The sequence below is a fragment of the Abrus precatorius genome, unplaced genomic scaffold (assembly GCF_003935025.1).
Source record: "Abrus precatorius isolate BTA unplaced genomic scaffold, Abrus_2018 Scaffold3, whole genome shotgun sequence".
Taxonomy (NCBI): domain Eukaryota; kingdom Viridiplantae; phylum Streptophyta; class Magnoliopsida; order Fabales; family Fabaceae; genus Abrus; species Abrus precatorius.
Window position 1 is genome coordinate 2053238 of NW_020874373.1, and position 20316 is coordinate 2073553.

General features: G+C 33.4%; 1 protein-coding gene across 8 annotated transcripts in view; it reads left to right on the forward strand.

The window, feature by feature from the left end:
• Positions 1-20316, forward strand: part of LOC113861107 (protein SHOOT GRAVITROPISM 6) — a 37126-nt gene that overhangs the window by 6077 nt on the left and 10733 nt on the right. For 7 of the 8 annotated variants that reach the window (XR_003504114.1, XM_027493721.1, XM_027493723.1 and 4 more), the window contains 30 exons: positions 1516-1605; positions 2788-2865; positions 4233-4300; positions 4384-4483; positions 4596-4733; positions 5142-5231; positions 5366-5431; positions 5618-5713; positions 5829-5903; positions 6104-6163; positions 6646-6735; positions 7095-7216; positions 9074-9203; positions 9298-9377; positions 10481-10616; positions 11242-11323; positions 12067-12212; positions 12287-12367; positions 12444-12544; positions 13245-13483; positions 13567-13676; positions 13855-13986; positions 14119-14193; positions 14274-14407; positions 14534-14606; positions 14844-14975; positions 17262-17437; positions 17533-17655; positions 18030-18090; positions 18178-18273. Coding sequence is in view for 7 of the 8 variants with exons in the window: in XM_027493721.1 (XP_027349522.1) it covers positions 1516-1605; positions 2788-2865; positions 4233-4300; positions 4384-4483; positions 4596-4733; positions 5142-5231; positions 5366-5431; positions 5618-5713; positions 5829-5903; positions 6104-6163; positions 6646-6735; positions 7095-7216; positions 9074-9203; positions 9298-9377; positions 10481-10616; positions 11242-11323; positions 12067-12212; positions 12287-12367; positions 12444-12544; positions 13245-13483; positions 13567-13676; positions 13855-13986; positions 14119-14193; positions 14274-14407; positions 14534-14606; positions 14844-14975; positions 17262-17437; positions 17533-17655; positions 18030-18090; positions 18178-18273 (3180 nt within the window). In the remaining variant the exon portion in view is untranslated. The remainder of the gene's footprint in view (positions 1-1515; positions 1606-2787; positions 2866-4232; positions 4301-4383; positions 4484-4595; positions 4734-5141; positions 5232-5365; positions 5432-5617; positions 5714-5828; positions 5904-6103; positions 6164-6645; positions 6736-7094; positions 7217-9073; positions 9204-9297; positions 9378-10480; positions 10617-11241; positions 11324-12066; positions 12213-12286; positions 12368-12443; positions 12545-13244; positions 13484-13566; positions 13677-13854; positions 13987-14118; positions 14194-14273; positions 14408-14533; positions 14607-14843; positions 14976-17261; positions 17438-17532; positions 17656-18029; positions 18091-18177; positions 18274-20316) is intronic. The other variant, XM_027493722.1, reaches the window with a different exon arrangement.

Consider the following 20316-nt stretch of genomic DNA (forward strand, 5'->3'; position numbering starts at 1 on the left):
ACATAATATATGCATTGTAATTTTAACAAAAAATTAGATAAACATCATGCTTTGAAAGTTAAAATTGGAGATGATATAATACTACAAGTTTTCAGTTTTAGATAGTTAGGATTGATCATACAAAATAATTTTGGAAAAATTAATGAAGATTTTACTCACAAAATACAAGCTAAGTGATTAAAATAGAAAAAAAAAATATCAAGAGTTATTTGTATTTGTGGAGCACCTATCAAGATGAAAGAGAAGTTTTACCGTACTACAATACGATCAAATATCTCATATGGTAGTTAGTAAATGCTAGACCTTAAAGAAACAATACAAGAAAAAAATATGAGTGGTAGAAGTAAAAATGCTAAGGTGAATAAGTAGAAACATGAGAAGAGGCAAGATAAAAATGCTAAGGTGAATAAGTAGAAACATAAGAAAAGGCAAGATACGGAATGATAGTATATAAGAGAATATTAAAGTAACACTTATAATAAAAAAAATATTGAAAATCGTCTAACGTGGTTCGATCATCTACAAAGAAGAGTTAAGAGAATGAATTGCATAGCTTTTAGTCTGATAAAAAAGAGTCAAAGAAGATTCAAAAAAACTTTAAACGAAGATCTTAAAAGAGACATTTTGATCTACTAGATTTATAAAAATTTAATTTTTAATCTTGTTCAGTGACGTCATGTGATTCATATTGCCGAGTTCATCTAGTGGGATAAAGTTAGGTTGTTGTTGTAAAAAATGACACTTTTTGAGAAATTGGTTGGTTCTTCGGTTTTACTGGTTTCAGTGGTTCACCACTTATGTTTTGTGGTTGAACATCAGATGGCATGGTGTCCTGTAGATTGTGCTACCTTTTTTTTTTTTAAACACTGTTCATGAGTAATGCCAAATACCTGGCATAGTTATTTTCTTCTTCTTATGCTATAGGAATCACCTTTTCAATGAACTACTTATGCAGTTGACTATCTTGATTTCTCTTTGAAGCATGGGCACATTCCTAAAGTCATGCTGTATTTCTACGTAGTATATAACTTTATATCAGTACAGATGCATACTTCGTGTATAATTTGGATAGGCCAAAACTCATGTTGCAATTTATTAAATAAAATAGCATTGTTTTGCTGCATGATTTCCTACAAGCAGAAGACATGCAGTGGAAGGTCCTAGATATAGAAGATACTTCTCACATGCTCTGCCTATATAGTTTGATCATCCCCTTTCTCTTGTTTCTTTCCCAAAGTTTTCTCTCTTTTGCTGGCAGTTTTCCATAAATTTGTTCTTCAGTTCAACACCTCTAACATGTTGCTTATCCTCTATATGTTTCTGTGCCTTTATAGTTGTATCTTTAAATCTTTCTTTATCCTTGTACTGTATCTGATCAGGATGGTACCTATGCAACTTTATGAGCTCCATTTTCTAGTTTTGATTATGCACTTGCCTTTCTATAAGCTGTTGCTTTATCTGTATCTTGCTGGAATTTATTCACTTGAGAAATTTAAATAAAATTATTGTTTGCAGGATTTGACTCTTATTTTATCAACACTTCTACCTGTTGTTTCCATCAATAATGACAGCAAAGACCAAGCAGATTTCTCTGTGGGACTGAAGGTAATACTATTAGTTTCATTTGTTGGAAACTTGGAATTATTTGATTATGATGACTACTGTAGCATGTGTTACTGCAAAGTTTCAGCTTTTTTTTTTTTTTTTTACCAACCCTCATTTTCTAATTCCTTGAATTTTGGGATGCATGTCTTTTAGGTGTTTATTGATTATGTTTCATGTGTTCTTTCTGAGATTTTGTCATGATTTCTAACTTCTGTTTCTTGGAGTTCAGTTCCAGTTGGAGGCATAATGATTAGTTTACCTTTTTTTTTTTTTTTTGTGGTGTCTTTTACAATGAAAGTGAATGCTGATTTTGGCTGGGTAGGTCAGTGCAATTTGTCACTATTGTTTTGTGGAGATGTTCTTTGTCCATGGGATTGGTGTACTTGTCTTTGAGTTCGGGATAGAGTTGTCTCCTTAACTTCTGTATGGTTTAGAAAGAAAAGCTCCTCTAAGCAAGGAATGGAGTATTCACCTTTAAAATTTTACTGCTTATTAGTACAATTTATTTTAATGCTTGGCAATCTTATTCTAAGCGAATTTACAGATCAGAAAAAGCAAACCCGGTAAGTATACCCCTCCATTCCACATACCTAGAAAAATCTCATGCCACAATACCACATAACCATATCCTCGTCACATACCAAATTGTATTGCAAACCATGTATATTAGTTATAAATAGGTTTGTAGTAGATGCACAATGCATTTAGAATAAATCAACGGTGGAAAGTGGATGCATATATACTGCTCACTTTGAAGGAACCTTGTCCATTTAGATGGTGAGGTTTGTTATTCTTACTTTCTTTATGGGTTTGCTTTTAGCATATGCAAGGCTTTGGAGAGCCTTTTGAGTTGATACGTTTTGCTTTTGGTTTTTTTTCTTTTTTTTTTTTTTGGTGGATGTCATTGTAGGTTTTTCTTTGGCTTTGTACTAATAGTCTGTCTTGGATTGCATTGAGTTTCTTTTGGATAATGCTCCTTTAATATGATCTTATCTCTAAAGTGAATAAGGGTATATACACCTTTAATTCAAAGTGCATTATAATCTTTACCCTCTAAAATTCAAGGGGAGACACACCTCTATTTTCTCACTTTGCGACATTCCCAATGTAGAGGAGCTTTTTCCATTTCTGTTATCAAGTGAAAAAAGTTCAATATGTAATTTATTCAATTATGTGTGACAGATGTATAACGAGGTTCAGCATTGTTTTCTGACGGTTGGCTTGGTGTATCCAGATGATTTGTTTTTGTTCCTTGTAAATGTAAGTACATGAAAATTTGATAGTATATCTGTATGGTGTTAATTCTTGACAAAGTAATTTTTCTATCCCTTTTTTTTTTGGTTGATGGAAAATAAACTTTACTGTGATTAAAAGAGGAATATTATTATACCAGAGGGTAAATGGAGTGAATGAATAAAACATCAAGTAAACTTAAAAGTAATTAAATTACTAGAAGTTAGAATAAAAACTTCAAATTAGATGAAGGCATAAAACAATTAGTCTAATCCGGGGATGTTGTTTATTTTCTGTTTTCATTTTTTGTTTATATGTTTTCATTAATAATTACGAAAAATACTATCTTGTTTTCATTCTATTTCCTGTTTTCAAAATTTATTGAAGGAAATTTTGAAACCAGGAATCAAGATTAAAACAACGTAAAATTTGTATAGTTATTAAAATTTATCAACCAAAATGAAGAGAGAGAACAACCCAAACATCACTTTAGGGTGTGTTTAGTTTGCTATTTTATTTCATTTGATATGTTTTCACTAATAATTACATAGATGCCACATTATTTTATAAATTCTTGAAAAAAGAAAATGAAGTGAAAACAGTGAGACATTTTTGTGATTTCTACTCTTGAAGTTCCATTGATTATAGATATGGTGAAACAAGAGCTTTTAATGGCTAAAACAACTATGACCTTACGAGCTAGTTTTTGGAGTTGAGTTAGGCTTAGGTTCAAATTTAAAATGACGTCAAAGGATATCATAAATCCAGGAATGGGTCACTGTTGACTAAACTATAACTCCTTGATCTTACGGATTTTTTTAGTGCAATTAATCTAACCCTATGAACTTTTCAGTGCAACCTACTTAGACCCATGTCTTTTTCATTGCAACTTACTTGACACTGCAGCTTTCACTTTGCAATATTAAAAAAAAGTCAGTTTTACAACTTTCACGCACGAGATGCTTAATCTTAAATGTGAGTAGGTGTGTTGAAGATCCACATCAATTACAAATATGGCTAAATAAGAGATTATAAAGATTAAAACAATCCTCACCTTACGAGTTATCTTTTGAAGTTGAATTAGGCTCAAACCCAAATTTAAGACCAATGAAAACATGTAAGCTGAAAATAGAATACAAGCCAAAATGCCCTTAGTTTCTGTTGCTTGTTTCTTTAATTTAAAATATGTGTACAGTTGTTAGTTTGTTTGTTTCAGTTCAAGAGGGTATTTTATCAGTGATATTTTTATTCCTTGGTTCTCTTTTTTTATTGAAGCTTTTTCTTTTCCAAGGAGAACAAACAAGTTTTCTTTTTCTGGGAACCATATTTTTATTCTGTTTCTTGTGATATGATATTTAACTTATGCTTCTGCTGTCTATTGCCCCTTCTTCCAGAAATGCAGGTTGAGGGAAGAACCATTGACTTTTGGTGCACTCTGTATTTTGAAGCATCTTTTACCAAGGTTTCTACCTTTTCTTATCCTGACAATAATGGTTCATAATCATAATGATCTAGTATAAGTTGATCTATAATTCTTACTTTAAGGTTGGCTGAAGTTTGGCATAGTAAAATACCTTTACTAGTTGAAGCTGTAAAGTCCTTGCTTGAGGAGCAGAATTTAGGTGTTCGAAAGGCTCTTTCTGAGGTAATTCATCGTGAACTACTCTTCCTTTGTTGTTGTTTTTTACTATTTAACTAATACAATTTGTTTCCCTTCTCTAATGTCAATATCTTTTGGTTTCCTTGTTTGCTTATAGTTGATTGTTGTTATGGCTTCTCATTGTTACTTGGTTGGTTCATCTGGAGAGCTGTTCATTGAGTATCTCGTACGTCATTGTGCTATAACTGATGAAAACCGGAGTGATCTAGAGAGCACACCAAATAAGAGAATAGAGGTACCCCCCTTTTTTCCTCCATCATTACATAAGATTGCAAATGAAGTACATATCTTTGAATTACCATGATCTCTCTGATTTTTAGTAAAATAAGGTGTTACTTTCTATGTACATGGGTATATTTGTTATTTTCTTGGACATAGCAGTCCTCTTTGCTCCATTGTTTTCTGTATTTTAAGGAGAGTTTCTATGTTGATATCATTGGAAAGGTCCCTTTTTGAGATTTCTAGTCTCTTTTTTCCCTTTCAATTTAATGTTTATCCTCATTATTTTTTTTCCTCTCTTCTATCATTAAATTTCTTCTTTCATTTATGTACGAGAGTAATGACAAGAATCTTTCTGGTACAGTCCTGTAGTGCTTTTATTTTATTTATTATAGACCTCTAATTCTTTGTTGTTGTTTCTTAGATGAAAATTGGAACAGTTACTCCTGGGGAGTTAAGAGCAGTTTGTGAAAAAGGTCTCCTTTTAGTAACTATCACGATTCCAGAAATGGAGGTAAATTTACTTTTTTTCCTTACTGATTGATTTTTGTGGTAGTGATTTCACTTGTTTCCTGGTGCCTATTATTTGTTTTAGTTCTTTATGTACTAATCTTACCCAAAATTTTGAATTGATATTGAATTTTACAGCATGTTCTTTGGCCTTTTCTTTTGAGGATGATTATTCCACGGACCTACACTGGTGCTGTGGCCACGGTAAGAATTCTATTCATAGTAAAACTTCTGTAGAGAGCTTGATTCTCAGATGCTTGACTAAATTTATCCTCCATGTTGTAAGACTTGCAAATTTTATGGATATATGTATGCATTGTGAAAGTGAAGTTCTATTATTTCTGAAAGTATTTCCTGAAAAATTAGAAGACATCATTACTACTTTTACAGGTTTGCAGGTGCATATCAGAATTGTGGCGGCATAGGTCATATGGCAATGATATGTTGAGGGAGTGTAAAACCCGTCCTGATATACCAACTGCGGAGGTAGGATCTCTTTAATAGTTCATTTTATTTATAATTGTACTTTCAATTGTTAAAAAAAGTCATTCTTTGCTATATTCAGCACATATCACCTTCTTGAATAATTTATGATTGATAGGAACTTCTTGCCCGTTTGGTTGTGCTTTTGCATGATCCTCTAGCAAGGGAGCAATTGGCCACCCAAATTTTGACAGTGAGCACATGGCATCCTTTAATATTGCACATTTTTGTTTTATATTATTCTTTGATGTATTCTGTCAGATACATGCATAATTTGCTTTACAAAGTTTACTTAGATATAATGTATTTTTCTTGCTGTCAATGTTTAGGCTCTTTTTATTTAGATGTACGCATTTCCTTGGATAACATTATAAGTATACATATTTTTTTTAGGTTCTATGTCTTCTGGCACCTCTATTTCCCAAAAATATCAATTTATTTTGGCAAGATGAGGTAACATTTCGTGCTAAAATTTTATCTTATCAGATTTAAATCTCAGTTCTTTGTGAATATCTCTACCTTTTGTTAGATGATTAGAATCAGTGAAGTTTTCGGTTATAAGATATAAATTATTATTGTTCTCATGAAAATGCAGATAAACATTGATGAAGTTTTAGCTTGCTAGTCTCTTAACTGTGCAGTTGTTGATCCAAATACTGAGATCATAAATTCTTAATTGATGTTGGGCTTTTTAAACTGTTAAAAAGCTTTTGGATGAGGCAAACAGTTTAGCATCTCTGGATCAACAACATAATGTTATATCAAATGTTTCATCATAATTCTGTTTATGTAACTTATAAGTCATCAAAAGCTCATATTTTCATTTATAATATAGTTTGTCATAATATGTTGTGTTTTATTAGTTACAAGTTACAATTTTTAGATGGTTATTATAGATCAAAATATAATTAATTTGTGTATTTGGTAAGCTCTAGATTCCAAAGATGAAGGCATATGTTAGTGATACAGAAGACTTGAAACAGGATCCATCATATCAAGACACTTGGGATGACATGATAATCAATGTAAGTGTGATTGACTAGTCAAACATCCTATCCTCTCTTAGTTATATTGTTTAGAATTCTTGAATTTAAAATTTAGGTTCAATGAATGAGCTGTTTTTATTCAAGTGGGTGGAATTGCTTAATATGTTTGCAGTTCATATATTTCATCAATTAGGTTAAACGTGTTGCTGAAGGGGATCAAACATGTTTGAGAGTGGTATGATTATTTAAAAAAGGCTCAATGATTGAGAAGTAAATTAATTCTTGTTATGCAAAGCTAATTCTACTCACTTTCCTGTCCTAGACATTTTCCCTAATGTGAAATTCGAACATCTTTGAGCAAAAAAGTTTTATAATATCTCTTTATTCTTGGGCTGCAGTTTCTTGCAGAATCTTTGGATGTGATTCAAGACGCAGACTGGGTTATGTCTCTTGGAAATGTTTTTGCCAAACATTATGAACTTTATGCTTCTGATGATCAACATGCTGCACTTCTTCATCGGTATTAATGCTCTAGCCTAAAGTATGCTTTTGTAAATGCAATAGAAACATAATATTGTTAAATGTTGCTTCCTGTTGCATGAGAAGTTGGTTGCTAGTTTATGTTTGTTAAGATATCCCATATTGATTAATAATAGAACTAGAATACTCCTTATAAGGGTTGGACAACCCTCCTCTTATGACCTAGCTTTTGAGAGGGAGTGAGGCCCAAGTTTCTTAACATGGTATCAGAGTTTATTCAGTTTAAACATTGCGTTACCCAGAGATGTCCAATTTTGTAAATTTCACGTACCAGATGTCCAGTCCTGAGCGTGAAGGATGTGTGTTAAGATATTGGGCTGAGCAGCCCTCCTCTTATGAGTTAACTTTTGGAAGTAAGTTAGGTCCAAGTTTCTTAACAATGTTATTTATACAGAATGAGACAAATGAAATTGCATTTGTACTAACTATGATTCAGGTTTGCTACAAAACTTGAAATTAATAAATGATGATTTATTATGGTTTGTCTGTTTTATCCAGTTCTTTATTTTTTTTGTTTTTGATTTTCATTATAGTAAACATACCAATACTTTTTTTTTAAAGTCAGAATCAATGTTTAAAAACTGGTTAAACCTGGGTGAATCAGGGATAAGCCTGATCTGTTGTTCAACTGGTCTACCAATCAGGTTCTCTGGTTTTGAGTGGTTGTAGTCTTTGATGCATTTTTTGGTCTGACTCATACTGGTATGGGGTTTGGTTGGTATTTCGTCTGTTCATTGGTCCTGTGTAACTAGATTTTTAAACAGTAGTTAGATTGTTTGCATATGATTAAAGAAATCTTAAGTTTCTTATAATGTTTAAGGAACTTCCTGTTGTTTCGGTGCCTCATTGTTCTGTCTTTTTCCCCCCTCCTTTTGTTGAAGGCTCTATGCACTTTAAAAGCTTTAGGTTTATGCGCTAGGGAAATAAAGTTGATTTGGAGATGTTTTTTACTCTATCTCATTGATTTGGATTGTGAACTACCATTAAGCTAGGTGAAAAATTTGAGTTCTATTACCTTCTAAACAGTAACAGGCTGATGTAATTTTCTGGCAGATTGAAAATTCCATCCTAATTTCTACTCATGGAGTTAGGTTTCTCCTTTATCGCATTTTATTGAAAGTTGATAAGAGAAGAAATTAATTAATAGAAGATGATTACAAAGAGTAAGAAGGATAAGATATCCTTCTTACATAACAAAGAAAGAGAACAATGATATCATCAATGAAACAGAATTACCTGGTCTCTGCATATTGTTAAGAGAAATGCTCATAAAATGACTCTTGAAATTGTGGAGTTCTAGGTTGGAGATTGAAGGAAAATAGACTTTGGAGAATAATATATTATGTAATGGAATGTATTAAAAATGCATTGATGCATGTATAAAACCTAGAGCATAAATATTAGCTTCTTTCCTTCTCCAAAACCAATCAAGGACCTAGGGCAAACCCATCAATCTCAAAAAATGCCAAAATCAAATTAAAGAAACATTTGGAGAACAATTGGGGAACCAATCCTGTCCTTGCACCATGATATATTAGGTTAATGCTGCCCTTCTATAGATTAAAAATTGGGCATGTTTTTTATGGAATCTTCTAGTTTGTGATCAAAGTGACTGAAACAGCCTTGAACTAATGACCTATAACCTTTCAAGCAGTTTTTTATTTTTTCAAATCTGTACATAAGGGTTCATCTACTTCAGTATTTGTTTCCACTTTTTTTGGCACATCATCCATGGATACTCCAATTTGGTTCCCTCCATGCCTGCTGTTTGAAAATCCAAGTACCCATTATTTAAGACTGTAAAGTGTGTGAAAAATGATATTGAAGTTGAACACAGGTGCTTGGGGATTCTGCTTCAAAAGGTTAATGAAAGAGCTTATGTCCGTGATAAAATAGATTGGATGTATAAGCAGGCAAACATTGCAATTCCAACAAATAGACTTGGGTTGGCCAAAGCAATGGGATTGGTAATTTAGTCTCTTCTTTTATTTATTTGTTTTGAACTTGTCGGATTCATTTTCCTTTTCCTATTGATTCTTAACTTTCTTTCTATTTTATTAGGTTGCTGCATCCCACTTGGATACAGTGTTGGAGAAGCTGAAGGATATTTTAGACAATGTTGGACAAAGCATATTTCAGAGGTTTATGCCAGACTTGTAGGATTGAGTGAATTCACTTTTCTTTATGGATTGGTTTATCAGTTCAAATCATAAACCCAAACTTATGCTTATGAATATTCAATATAATATGTTGACAAATTATCATTTCTTTTTTTCTAACTCTATCCCCCTCACCCCCCTCTTGTACTTCATTGTGGTTTAAATGTTCAGAACCTTCATTTACTATGGTGTATTATATTGTCTTGTGTCTGGCAAAATGTTCTTTAATGAAATATTAATATTGACAGGATCTTACTGTCACACATATGATAACCTATCTTATCTCCTTTTATGTGTCTTGTTTTCACTTATTAAATGTTTGCAGTTCAATATATGTTACATCAAAGGTCAAAACGTCAAGTGTGTTTTCCATTTGTCGCTTATCAAAATTGTGCTCACTTGTAAGATGTGCTGCCTTCTAGAATATGTTAAGAAACTGTAACTTAAGCTTGTATGTTGCTATAGTATTAATGGAATTTTCTCTGTCACTGATGTTAATTTTAAATGGATATCAGAAACAGAGGGAATAGATGTACATGGATTGTCCTTAGCAGAAAAAGGAAAATACAGAATATGATAATAAGATTTTAGACTCTTCAAGTGATCTACTTCCTTCATTCCCAACTCTTAACTCTATCACTTGATTCATCTCCTGATCCCCTTCCTTCTCTTTATTAAAAGCCTTTTCTGTTGTTTTCAAAATCCCCTTGCTATGCAGGTTAGCTTGTTACAGCCCAAATCCCATTCTGTTCCTTACTACGTTATACTTAATCACTGTCTTGAGTCTCTTGCCTACCTTACCTTCCATGTCTTAAAATGCTTATTTTCTTTTTTAAGATTCAATTAGACTCAGAATTTGTCCTACCTATTTTTTTTTCTGTATTTCTTTGGTTTTGCATCAGAACATGACATGATTGTAGAGAGAGGGAGAGATCTTTATTTCCTTTAGTTGAACAAATACTTAGTTTGTATCAGAACATTACAATGTTCCTTAACTTATTCTTAGAATTCTCTTTTTCCTTTTCCTAAAGATTCAACTAGATTCAGACTTTGTCTGACCTGTTTGTAACTTTCATTTGTTGCAGGATACTGTCATTGTTCTCTGATAGTTTTAGAACAGAAGAGTCTGATGACATACATGCTGCTTTGGCACTAATGTATGGATATGCTGCAAAGTATGCGCCATCAACAGTTATTGAAGCCAGAATAAATGCCCTTGTTGTAGGTCATCTTTTTTCTTGGCTTTTGCTTGGTATTTGTGCAATAATCTTTCCTTTATTGTCTTGATTTATCTCTGACCAGCTACCAAAGGAATAAAATTGGTGTGTTTGGAACCATTCTCAGTTTTGTTTTTAAATGCAGTTTTATTGTATAATTTTGATTTCTGTTTTAAGAGCTTTTAAGACCAGTAGAATAAAATGTGGTTGGGATGATTTTATTTAACCAATAGCTTTTGGAAAAAAAAAAAAAGCAAATAACATTTTATTTGTTATTACAGTTTTGCCATTAATGAGAACAGTTTCATGAGTTGTTTCCCTTGTTTACGATGAAATCAGTTTTTACATTGTTTTTAGTATTTTGGCTTTTTGAAAACTAAAAGTATTAGATAGAAACAGCTCGAATCAGAGCCTAGTTTTTTCTTTAAACATCTCTTCTTGTTTTCTACATTAATCTTTAGTTGAAATTATGCTTCAAGAGTACAATGTTGTAAAACAAGTATAGGTTGGGTATCTTACTTCCTATTATTATTATTATTGTTGTTGTTGCTATTATTATTATTATTTTGTTTATTTGCTTATGTTTATAAAACAATGTTGATTTAAGTGTATTGTTTATCTGTGGGCAGGGAACCAACATGCTCTCACGGCTTCTTCATGTGCGTCACCCCAAAGCAAAGCAAGCTGTCATAACAGCTATTGATTTACTAGGTTTGTAGTTATCTTTTCAAAATTTAATTATCATTTATTCTCATTTTATCCCTTTCATTTTGTTGCTTCTGCTATTATTTTTGTCATTAAAACTTTTCCTAAATCTTCATTTTGCCACTTCATTGAAAATTTTGTGCGAAAAATAGACTGCTACCAAACGGTTAGAAAATGAACATTTGTGAAAGTTGTGGTTATTTTTCCCTACATATCATAGTGGTAAAAATTGTGGGATTCATGATTTGTATCAAATGGTACAATACAATTTGCTATGCAAATGTTACAGATGAAACAACTAATTGCACAATGACCAAAATTGCTGAATGAGAAATAGCCAGAGTAGTGATATGGTTCCGTGAATCATAGTGCTCTACTGATTCAGAATCCTTCGGTTTGTGCTGGGTTCTTAAAGTTGGGTCAAGGATGACTTGTCATGACGCCAAGTAAAAAAGATGCATTTTTTTGCAAAGGACAGAAGGGAAAAACACTATGTTCTGCCTAGTGAGAAAAGAAAACCTATTTTCTATGATTTGAAATTTAAACTAGAGCCCTTGGGGAATCAAAATCACAATAACAATTGCAATATCTGTATGCTCTCTTCTTGAGTGTTAAAAGCTGATTTTCTGTTTGTGTCACCTATTTTTGAGTGTTCACCAAAACTTCTCTAGTTTCAGATTAATGAATATAAATAATTGCTGATTTGGCTCTGTTAATTTTGTGAGCATGATGTAATTCTGATATTGCAGGTAATGCTGTCATTAATGCTGCTGAAAGTGGTTCGCCATTTCCGTTGAAAAGAAGGGACCAATTGCTTGATTATATTTTGACTTTAATGGGCCGAGATGATGATGATGATGGCTTTGCTGATTACAATGAACTTTTGCGTACTCAGGTATATAAAACTGAGTTAAAGTCACTAGTTAATTTAAGCTTGAGAATATGTTCCAATGTGTTTTATTGTATTAGGCCCTTGCCATAAGTGCCTGCACTACATTGGTCTCTGTGGAACCAAAACTAACAGTTGAAACTAGAAACCACGTAATGAAGGTATGAATGTTTTGTATGATTTTATGAATGTATAATTCAACATTTGGCCATCTGAGTTTTGTATTGAATTTGACAGGCCACATTGGGGTTCTTTGCTATACCAAATGATCCAGTTGATGTTGTCAATACCCTTATAGACAACTTGATTACTCTTTTATGTGCAATTCTTCTGACTGGGTAATTTAAGTAAAATGATCCATGTTGTTTATGCTGCTTAAGTTTCTGGTTTGTTATGTTATCTGTCCTTTTGAATATTATTTAATTTCATTTGTTGTTTTCTAATACTCTGTCTCATTTATTTTCATTGTTCCTCTCAATTAATTTTTTAATAGACAAAAAAAATTGTTGCTCTTTTCTTAGATTTGTTTTACTCCCTCTGGTCCTTTTTATGGGAAATAATTACCTGTATTTTTTAATCCTAAATAAAAAAAAAAGTCTCATTTTTCAGATACATTATTTACTAAATTCTTTTTAGACCCTTATTTATTATGAGATTTGTGTTAATGAAACGCTCAGTCATTACTAATATAAGTAAATATATTTATTCATTTGATATATATGTCACCATCTTGACCATTTAATATTATTACAGTATACATTTATAATATGTAGGTACTTTTAATTGGTTTTGATGAGTTAGTTATTTATTTCTTGTAAAAAGGACCAGAAGGAGTAGTTGTGTTCGGTGCTATCACTTCTGTAATTTATTGTTGGTGCTGCATCTTACACTTTATAAACATAATATCTTCATTTTTCATCTCTCTCTCTAACACACACACCCATCACTCAATATATCCCATTAATAGGTTTTTGTTCATGTGTTATATCATCCTGTGTATGTAAAAGTTGTACTGATTAGTAACATCATAATATTTAGTGGAGAGGATGGAAGAAGTCGAGCAGAGCTGCTAATGCTTATCTTGAGGCAAATTGATCAATTTGTCTGTTCCCCTGTTGAGTATCAGAGGAAAAGAGGCTGTCTTGCAGTCCATGAGATGCTTCTAAAGTTTCGAATGGTGTGTGTTAGTGGGTATTGTGCACTGGGATGCCATGGGAGTTGTGCACATAACAAGCAAATTGACCGTACTCTATATGGGAACTTTTCAAAGCTACCATGTAACTAAGTTCCATCAGACTGCTTTGAATTGCTTGTCTTTTTTATATTCTGAAGTGTATTTATTTATTTTTTCTACTGCCAGCTGCATTTGTATTGCCAAGTCGTGAAGCCTTGTGCTTGGGAGATAGGGTAATAATGTACCTTCCACGTTGTGCAGACACAAATTCTGAAGTCAGAAAGATCTCAGCACAGGTAAGTAGTACCTGACAAGTCTTGTCTCTGTGATACATAAAATGAAGAACCTCTCTGCTTAAGTACTTGTATAATTTATGCAATATTATATAAACTGCATGTCCTCTAGTGTTCACTTCTATTGAGAGGGCATTGCTTTCTTGTTCTTAAATTGTCCCTAATTATTTTTTTTTTGCAGATTCTTGATCTACTCTTTAGCATCTCTCTTTCACTACCAAGACCTGCAGGTTCGTCTATATCTGCTGAAGATATAGAATTGTCATACATAGCTTTATCTTCTCTTGAGGATGTTATAGCCATATTGAGGAACGTAAGTTCAGTGACCACATTGATTTATTACCTTCCTTGTTTTTCTTCTTGTTCCATCTTTCTTGCATTTTATAGTTGCAGAAAAATAAAAAAATGACGCAAATGATCTTGGTTTTCATGTGTGTATATACAGGATACCTCTATTGATCCATCAGAAGTTTTCAACAGGATTGTTTCCTCCCTCTGCATTCTGTTGACAAAGGATGAGGCAATTGTTCTTGGTTCTCTGTCTCTGTTTTGTGTGTGTGTTTAGGTTATAATTAACAATTGGTTGACACTCATGTACAGCTGGTTGCTACACTGCATGGTTGCTCCGTGGCTATATGTGATAAGATCAAGCAGTCAGCTGAAGGGGCTATTCAAGCTGTTGTTGAGTTTGTTATGAAGAGAGGGAGAGAACTGACTGAGATTGATATCTCAAGGTTTAAACCATAGTTAATTAATATACCAATGTTATGTTACTTAAGATGCCACCTTTGTTGCATCATCTTTTGACCTGGTAAATTTTGGCCATAAATTATGGTGATATATACTGTATTTGCTTACAGGACAACACAATCATTGATCTCTGCCACTGTGCATGCAACTGATAAGCATTTGCGTGTGGAAACTCTTGGTGCTGTATCCTTTTTATCCAAAACTTTAATTTGATACCTCTGAAGTGTCAACAGTGTATATTTTGTTGACCATCTTCTGTCACGTTTTTAACTTGTTGGAATCAACACAGTTTATATTATATGAAAGATGTTGTTATCTTCCTCTCTCTCTCTCTCTCTCTCTCTATATATATATATATATATATATATATATATGTATATATACACACATTATGTTGTTCATCCTTTACTGGCGAAAAAGATTTCTTCTTTGGCTGAAAACACTAGCCCAAAAACAGTTTTTGATGAAGTTCTGGCTACTGCTGGAAGGGATACAGTCACAAAGGATATATCTAGGCTACGTGGTGGATGGCCCATGCAGGATGCATTCTATGTAAGTCTGTCATTGTCTTTGAGAAAGAACTTCCTTACTCCAATATTATACAGATTGCGCCCTGTAAAATTTTAGTCTACAATTTACTAGCTCATAGCAATGATCAGATTGATCGATAAAAGGTCTATCTAAAATTGTTACATTCTATGTTGTACAGATATGGAAGTATGTTAGGCCTCACTTCGATAAAGATAGGACTTGGAAGGTGTATGTTTACAGATATAAAAACAGTTGGAGAGGTTATAACAGTTGTATAGGATTCTTAGAATAAGGGCAGTTCTGTTAGGTTGTTGGGTGGGTGGTTAAATAGAGGTAAGCAGTACAGAGAGGGGTTGGAGAAAAACAGGTTGTTAGCAGAAATGAGTCTGGGAACTCAATTGAGAAAAAACAACCCCTGTAAAGAATTAGTCTCCTGATTCATTCATCCTCCAATAACAGATAAACCATTCTTTCCTTACTTTTCCATTTTATTGTTACTGCACTCTTCTATCAGAATGGATGTTGATATGACACTGGTTCAGCACTGTTATGTTATTTTGTAATAAGTTATGATACAAGATTGAAGAGTTTCAAACTTTGGATCTGAGCTCATGGTATCTCTAGATTTGACTTACAGAGTTTACCTAATACAAAGTAATTCGTACTCTACCTATGACAGTATCCAAACATGCTACACTGTAGGTCTCTGTTAGGGATTTCTGTTGCTTTCAGTTGCCGTTACCTTACTGTTATACTGATAGCTGTTACTGTAGCAACTGCATTAGATGTCAGTTGTTGTTAGTTACAGTCTGTTTTCAGTTGTAAGAGCTGAACTGTTAAGAATTCTGGCAGTTTTAGAGCTTTGGAACTCAGACTGCTATTGGACCGATCGATCTTGTCATCTTTTTACTGCTCTTTGCGATTCTGTAACATAAACATTTTAATTGTTTGTGTTTATGATTCTGTGCAGTAATTTCACATGAATCTCGATGTTGGTCATGAAAAGGGAATTTCAAATTATTTTTCTTGCAGTTATTAAGATTCTTGAAGGATTAACTGTTTTTGAGTTCATTAAAAGAGTAATTTGGCTGTTTTTACCTGTTTGTTTTGTGGTAAAATTAGGGTTATCTAAAATAATTGGGACTTGGGAGTGATTATGAATTAGAATTCATGCTTTGGTTACAAGTCTATGCTAAGGTGCCACCGTGAGTCTTTTGGAAGGCTTCAGCATTGAAAGGAGTATGTGTCATGCATATATTTGAGGCTTGCAGAAGGAATAAGGATATATATGATGACAAAATGACTAATTTGAGAACTACTGAGGTGTAACGGAAGAGTTTTCCATACAACAAATTCACAGTAGGCTTGCACCAAGAGTTGATTTTGAGATAAATTTGTATCTTATTGGATACATGAATGGGCATATCCAAGAGCCAGTGCCTAAATGCATGTTATTTTGCGTATGATATACTTCTAGTTTGAGTCAAGAGGATGGGTAAATTATAAACTTCAGCTGTAGAGAAAGGCTTTGGAATGAATATCATTTCCAACAAGTAGAATTAAAGTGCAGTATATGGAATGCAAGTTTGGTATCACTAGAGGTGCACCATTTTGGTATCTTGAATCCATCCTACAAAGTGATGAAGAAATTGATGAAGTTTGGTCATGTGAGAAGCAGACCAATAGAGGCTCCAGTAAGAAAAGTGGATCACATTTACATGGAAGATATGATCATTAAAATGTGTATATGAAGTCCAAAGAGAACAACAGGAGAATGAGAATTCATTAAGAAGGCCGTTCTAACCCAACAGCACCAATTAATCCAAATAGCTAGACCAACTGGGTGGTGGAATAAATCTTGGTGGTTGCTGTGTAGGATTTCTGCTTGCCAGATTTGAGATTGATTGTACAAAAGAGCAATAGTGTTATGATTTTACAGTTCTTTCTCTTTCTACTGACACTTTTCTTGCTGTTTGTTGCTTCTTGTCAAGAACCAACTATCCATAGGCTTAACTTGTTAGATCACACATGAATGGTTGTATATTACATCTCTAACATGCCCCCTCATGTAATAGTCCTTTGGTCATAAAGACTAATATTATGCCACGAACAAACAAACCTAGAAGCATAGGCAATAAGGTGTAGATACATGAATGATTTTAAATTTTATAGTTCATGTCTAATGCAGTAACACTTATATCCTTCTTCAGATACCGTTATATGATGTTTGAGTTTCATATTGTCATCTATACCCTTATTTGAAGAATATCTTTATATTATTGATTTATGGAATACAATTTTTTCCAGGCATTTTCTCAGCACATGGTATTGTCGGTATTGTTTCTAGAACATGTGATATCTGTCCTTAGCCAGATTCCTATCCTTAAAGGTGATGTGGACAGAGTTGATGAGAGCCAGGTTGATAATCATACAGAGGATGGTAAACTGCAAGCTGCAATTTTTGCTCTTACAGCTTTCTTCAGGTATGTTGTTATCAGCTTTTCTTTTCCTTTTTTTTTTTTTTTTTTTGTATTTAAGATATATAAGTGATCCAACAATTTTACAACCTTTGATGCAGAGGTGGGGGAAAAGTTGGAAAAAGGGCTGTTGAACAAAACTATGCTTCTGTTCTTTCTGAGCTTACGCTGCAACTTGGAAGCTGTCATGGTTTAACCTACTCTGGTCAGCCGGAACCATTACGGTGAGGATCTAGCATTATTACTTTTATGTTGACAGCCACATTTGTGCTGCATTGTGATGGGGAAATGTTACGTTTTGAAATGTACAGTTGGTTTTTTTTTCTTTTGTATGGTTTTTGAGTGAGATTAGGGAGATATATAAATCTGTAAGTAAACACGTTAATTTTTATGTTCTGACCCACCATCCTTTTTCTAAGACATAGCATTTTAGTCTTATGATTTAGTTGGTGTCTTTAGCGGATGAACATTAAAACAAATTCAGGGATATATATATATAAGTAAATATAAAATTTTTAAACAAAATTGTTATTTGCACAAACAATAGCCACTGTACTTGTGAATCCTATTTTAATTAATCTTTTATCTCCTTTTGCAGGAATCTTCTTACTGCATTTCAGGCATTCTGTGAATGTGTTGGTGACCTTGAGATGGGCAAGGTAGACAAACACTTAAAATTGCTCCATTTTAGGGATGTAAGATATGGTCTTGTAAGCAAACTGATATAAAACTATTTCTTTATCCAGATTTTAGCGAGAGGTGGGGAACTTTCTGAAAATGAAAGGTGGATTACTCTTATTGGAGACATAGCAGGTTGCATATCTATAAAGCGACCAAAAGAGGTAATATGATTTCTAATATAATCCTGCTATTGGATATATGCATTAGTTTATATATTCAAATGAATACATAATTATATGAGAAAAGAAAAATGCTGATAAGATGTTGGAGTAGCTTCAGTATACATTGATGAAATTGTAGATATCATAACTTTATGCTTCCTTTATCTGTTGTTGGTGTTGGAGATGTAAATCACACCCATTTTTGGGAATTCTCTGACAGCTCAAAGTTTTCTCTTTTATGATGATCAAGTTTTTGCATGGTTATCACAAATCATAAGCTCTTTAATCAAGTGGTTGCGAGTCCAGTCCTTGCTGTCCTTATTGCAAGGGGGGGTATGCATGTTGGAAATATATGAATCAGAACCACATTTGAATCCTCTCTCAACAACTTATGCTTTTACGTTTAAAGTTTTGATTTTTAAAGAAGGTTATTATAATTATATCAATTGATTGTGAAGCCATATGTATGGCAATATTTTAGTCAGTCTCAATAATTTAATTTTACAAAGTTCAGTTACAAAGAATGTTTGGAACAATCTGTTTGGTGTCAATCAGCAATGGCCTGCTCCCTAGTCACAAAGATTTCCTTTAATTCAGTCCGAGTGTTTGTGAGAAAGGAGGAGTATGCAAATTGCATGTGTGGAGAATTTGCAGCTTAATGGAGCATTTTTGATAGGTTAAAAAATGTATATAGTAGGAGAAAAAAGGAGAATAGTTGAAGAATCGAATATCAAGCTCAATATGAAACAATGCCTCTTTATTGCAGAACCCTAATTCCCAATGCTACACCAATATGGTCCGGATTAGGAATAGGAAGAATTACACAATTGCACTGCCCTGAGGTAATTCGAGATCTCACTCTCCAAATCCGCCAAGTTCTATTTCAAAAAACTCCTCTCCCTAACTAGTCTTGAGCTCTTATTATATTGCTAAAAAGACGAGTCCTGACAAACTGAATTAGTTAGTTACAACTTATGATTCTTCAACTAAAAGAGACATTCTTTCATATTGAGTTTGATATTCGATTCTATCAACTAATATCAAAGCCAGGTGGGGAGTAGAAACAGAGGTGCGGCCTTTAGGAAATTGACAGATGAAGAAATGCAAGATAAGATTAGAAAGGGATTATGATTTTGCTGTGACAAAAAATTTGGCCCAACCATGTATCCAGAAATAAACAATTAGACATGTTTCTCATAGAGGAGGAGGAACCAGGAAGATCAGAGGAAGTGATGGGGTGAGATGGGTAGAAGAAGAAGGCATGGAGCTGAGAAAACACTGCAGATATCTCTGTTGATGATGACTGGTCTAACTTCTAGATATTCTTGGAAGGTGTGGGGAATGATAAGGGAGGAGGAAGTGATAGTCTTGATCGATTGTAGTGCTTCCCACAATTTCATATCTACTGAGTTGATGAGAAGATGCAATTTGGTTAAAGAAGAAACTCTTCCATATGTAGTTGAAGTAGGAGATGGACATAAGGTAGAGTGTCAAGGGGTTTGTAGAGGCCTTATGCTGGATTTGCAGGACTTAAATATTACTCAAGATTTCTTTATGTTTGAGCTCGGGGGAGCAAATTTAGTTTTGGGGCTTGAATGGTTGGCTAGTTTTAGTTTGAGGGAGGTTAAAGCTGATTTTGGCAAGTTGACTTTGACAATTGGGAAGGGACAGAAACAAAGAATTTTAGGAGATCCAACCTTGTACAGAACCAAAACCTCAATGAAGATTATGATGCAAGAATTGAAGGGAAGGGGAGACGTATATTTGGTGAAATTAGTAGAAACCTTCTCTTCAGAGAAAACAGTGGCAATTCCTGCAGTCATTGAGGAAGTGTTGCAGCAATATAATGAGTTATTTCAAGACCCAAAAGGTTTACCTCCCAGCAGAACCATGACCATGCTATACATTTGAAGGAAAGGGCATCTATACCTACTATAAGACCATACTGGTATCTCACTATAATAAAAATTAGATTAAGAAGCTAGTACATGAGATGCTTAAGGCAAGGATTATAGGACCTAGTATTAGTCCATATTCTAGCCC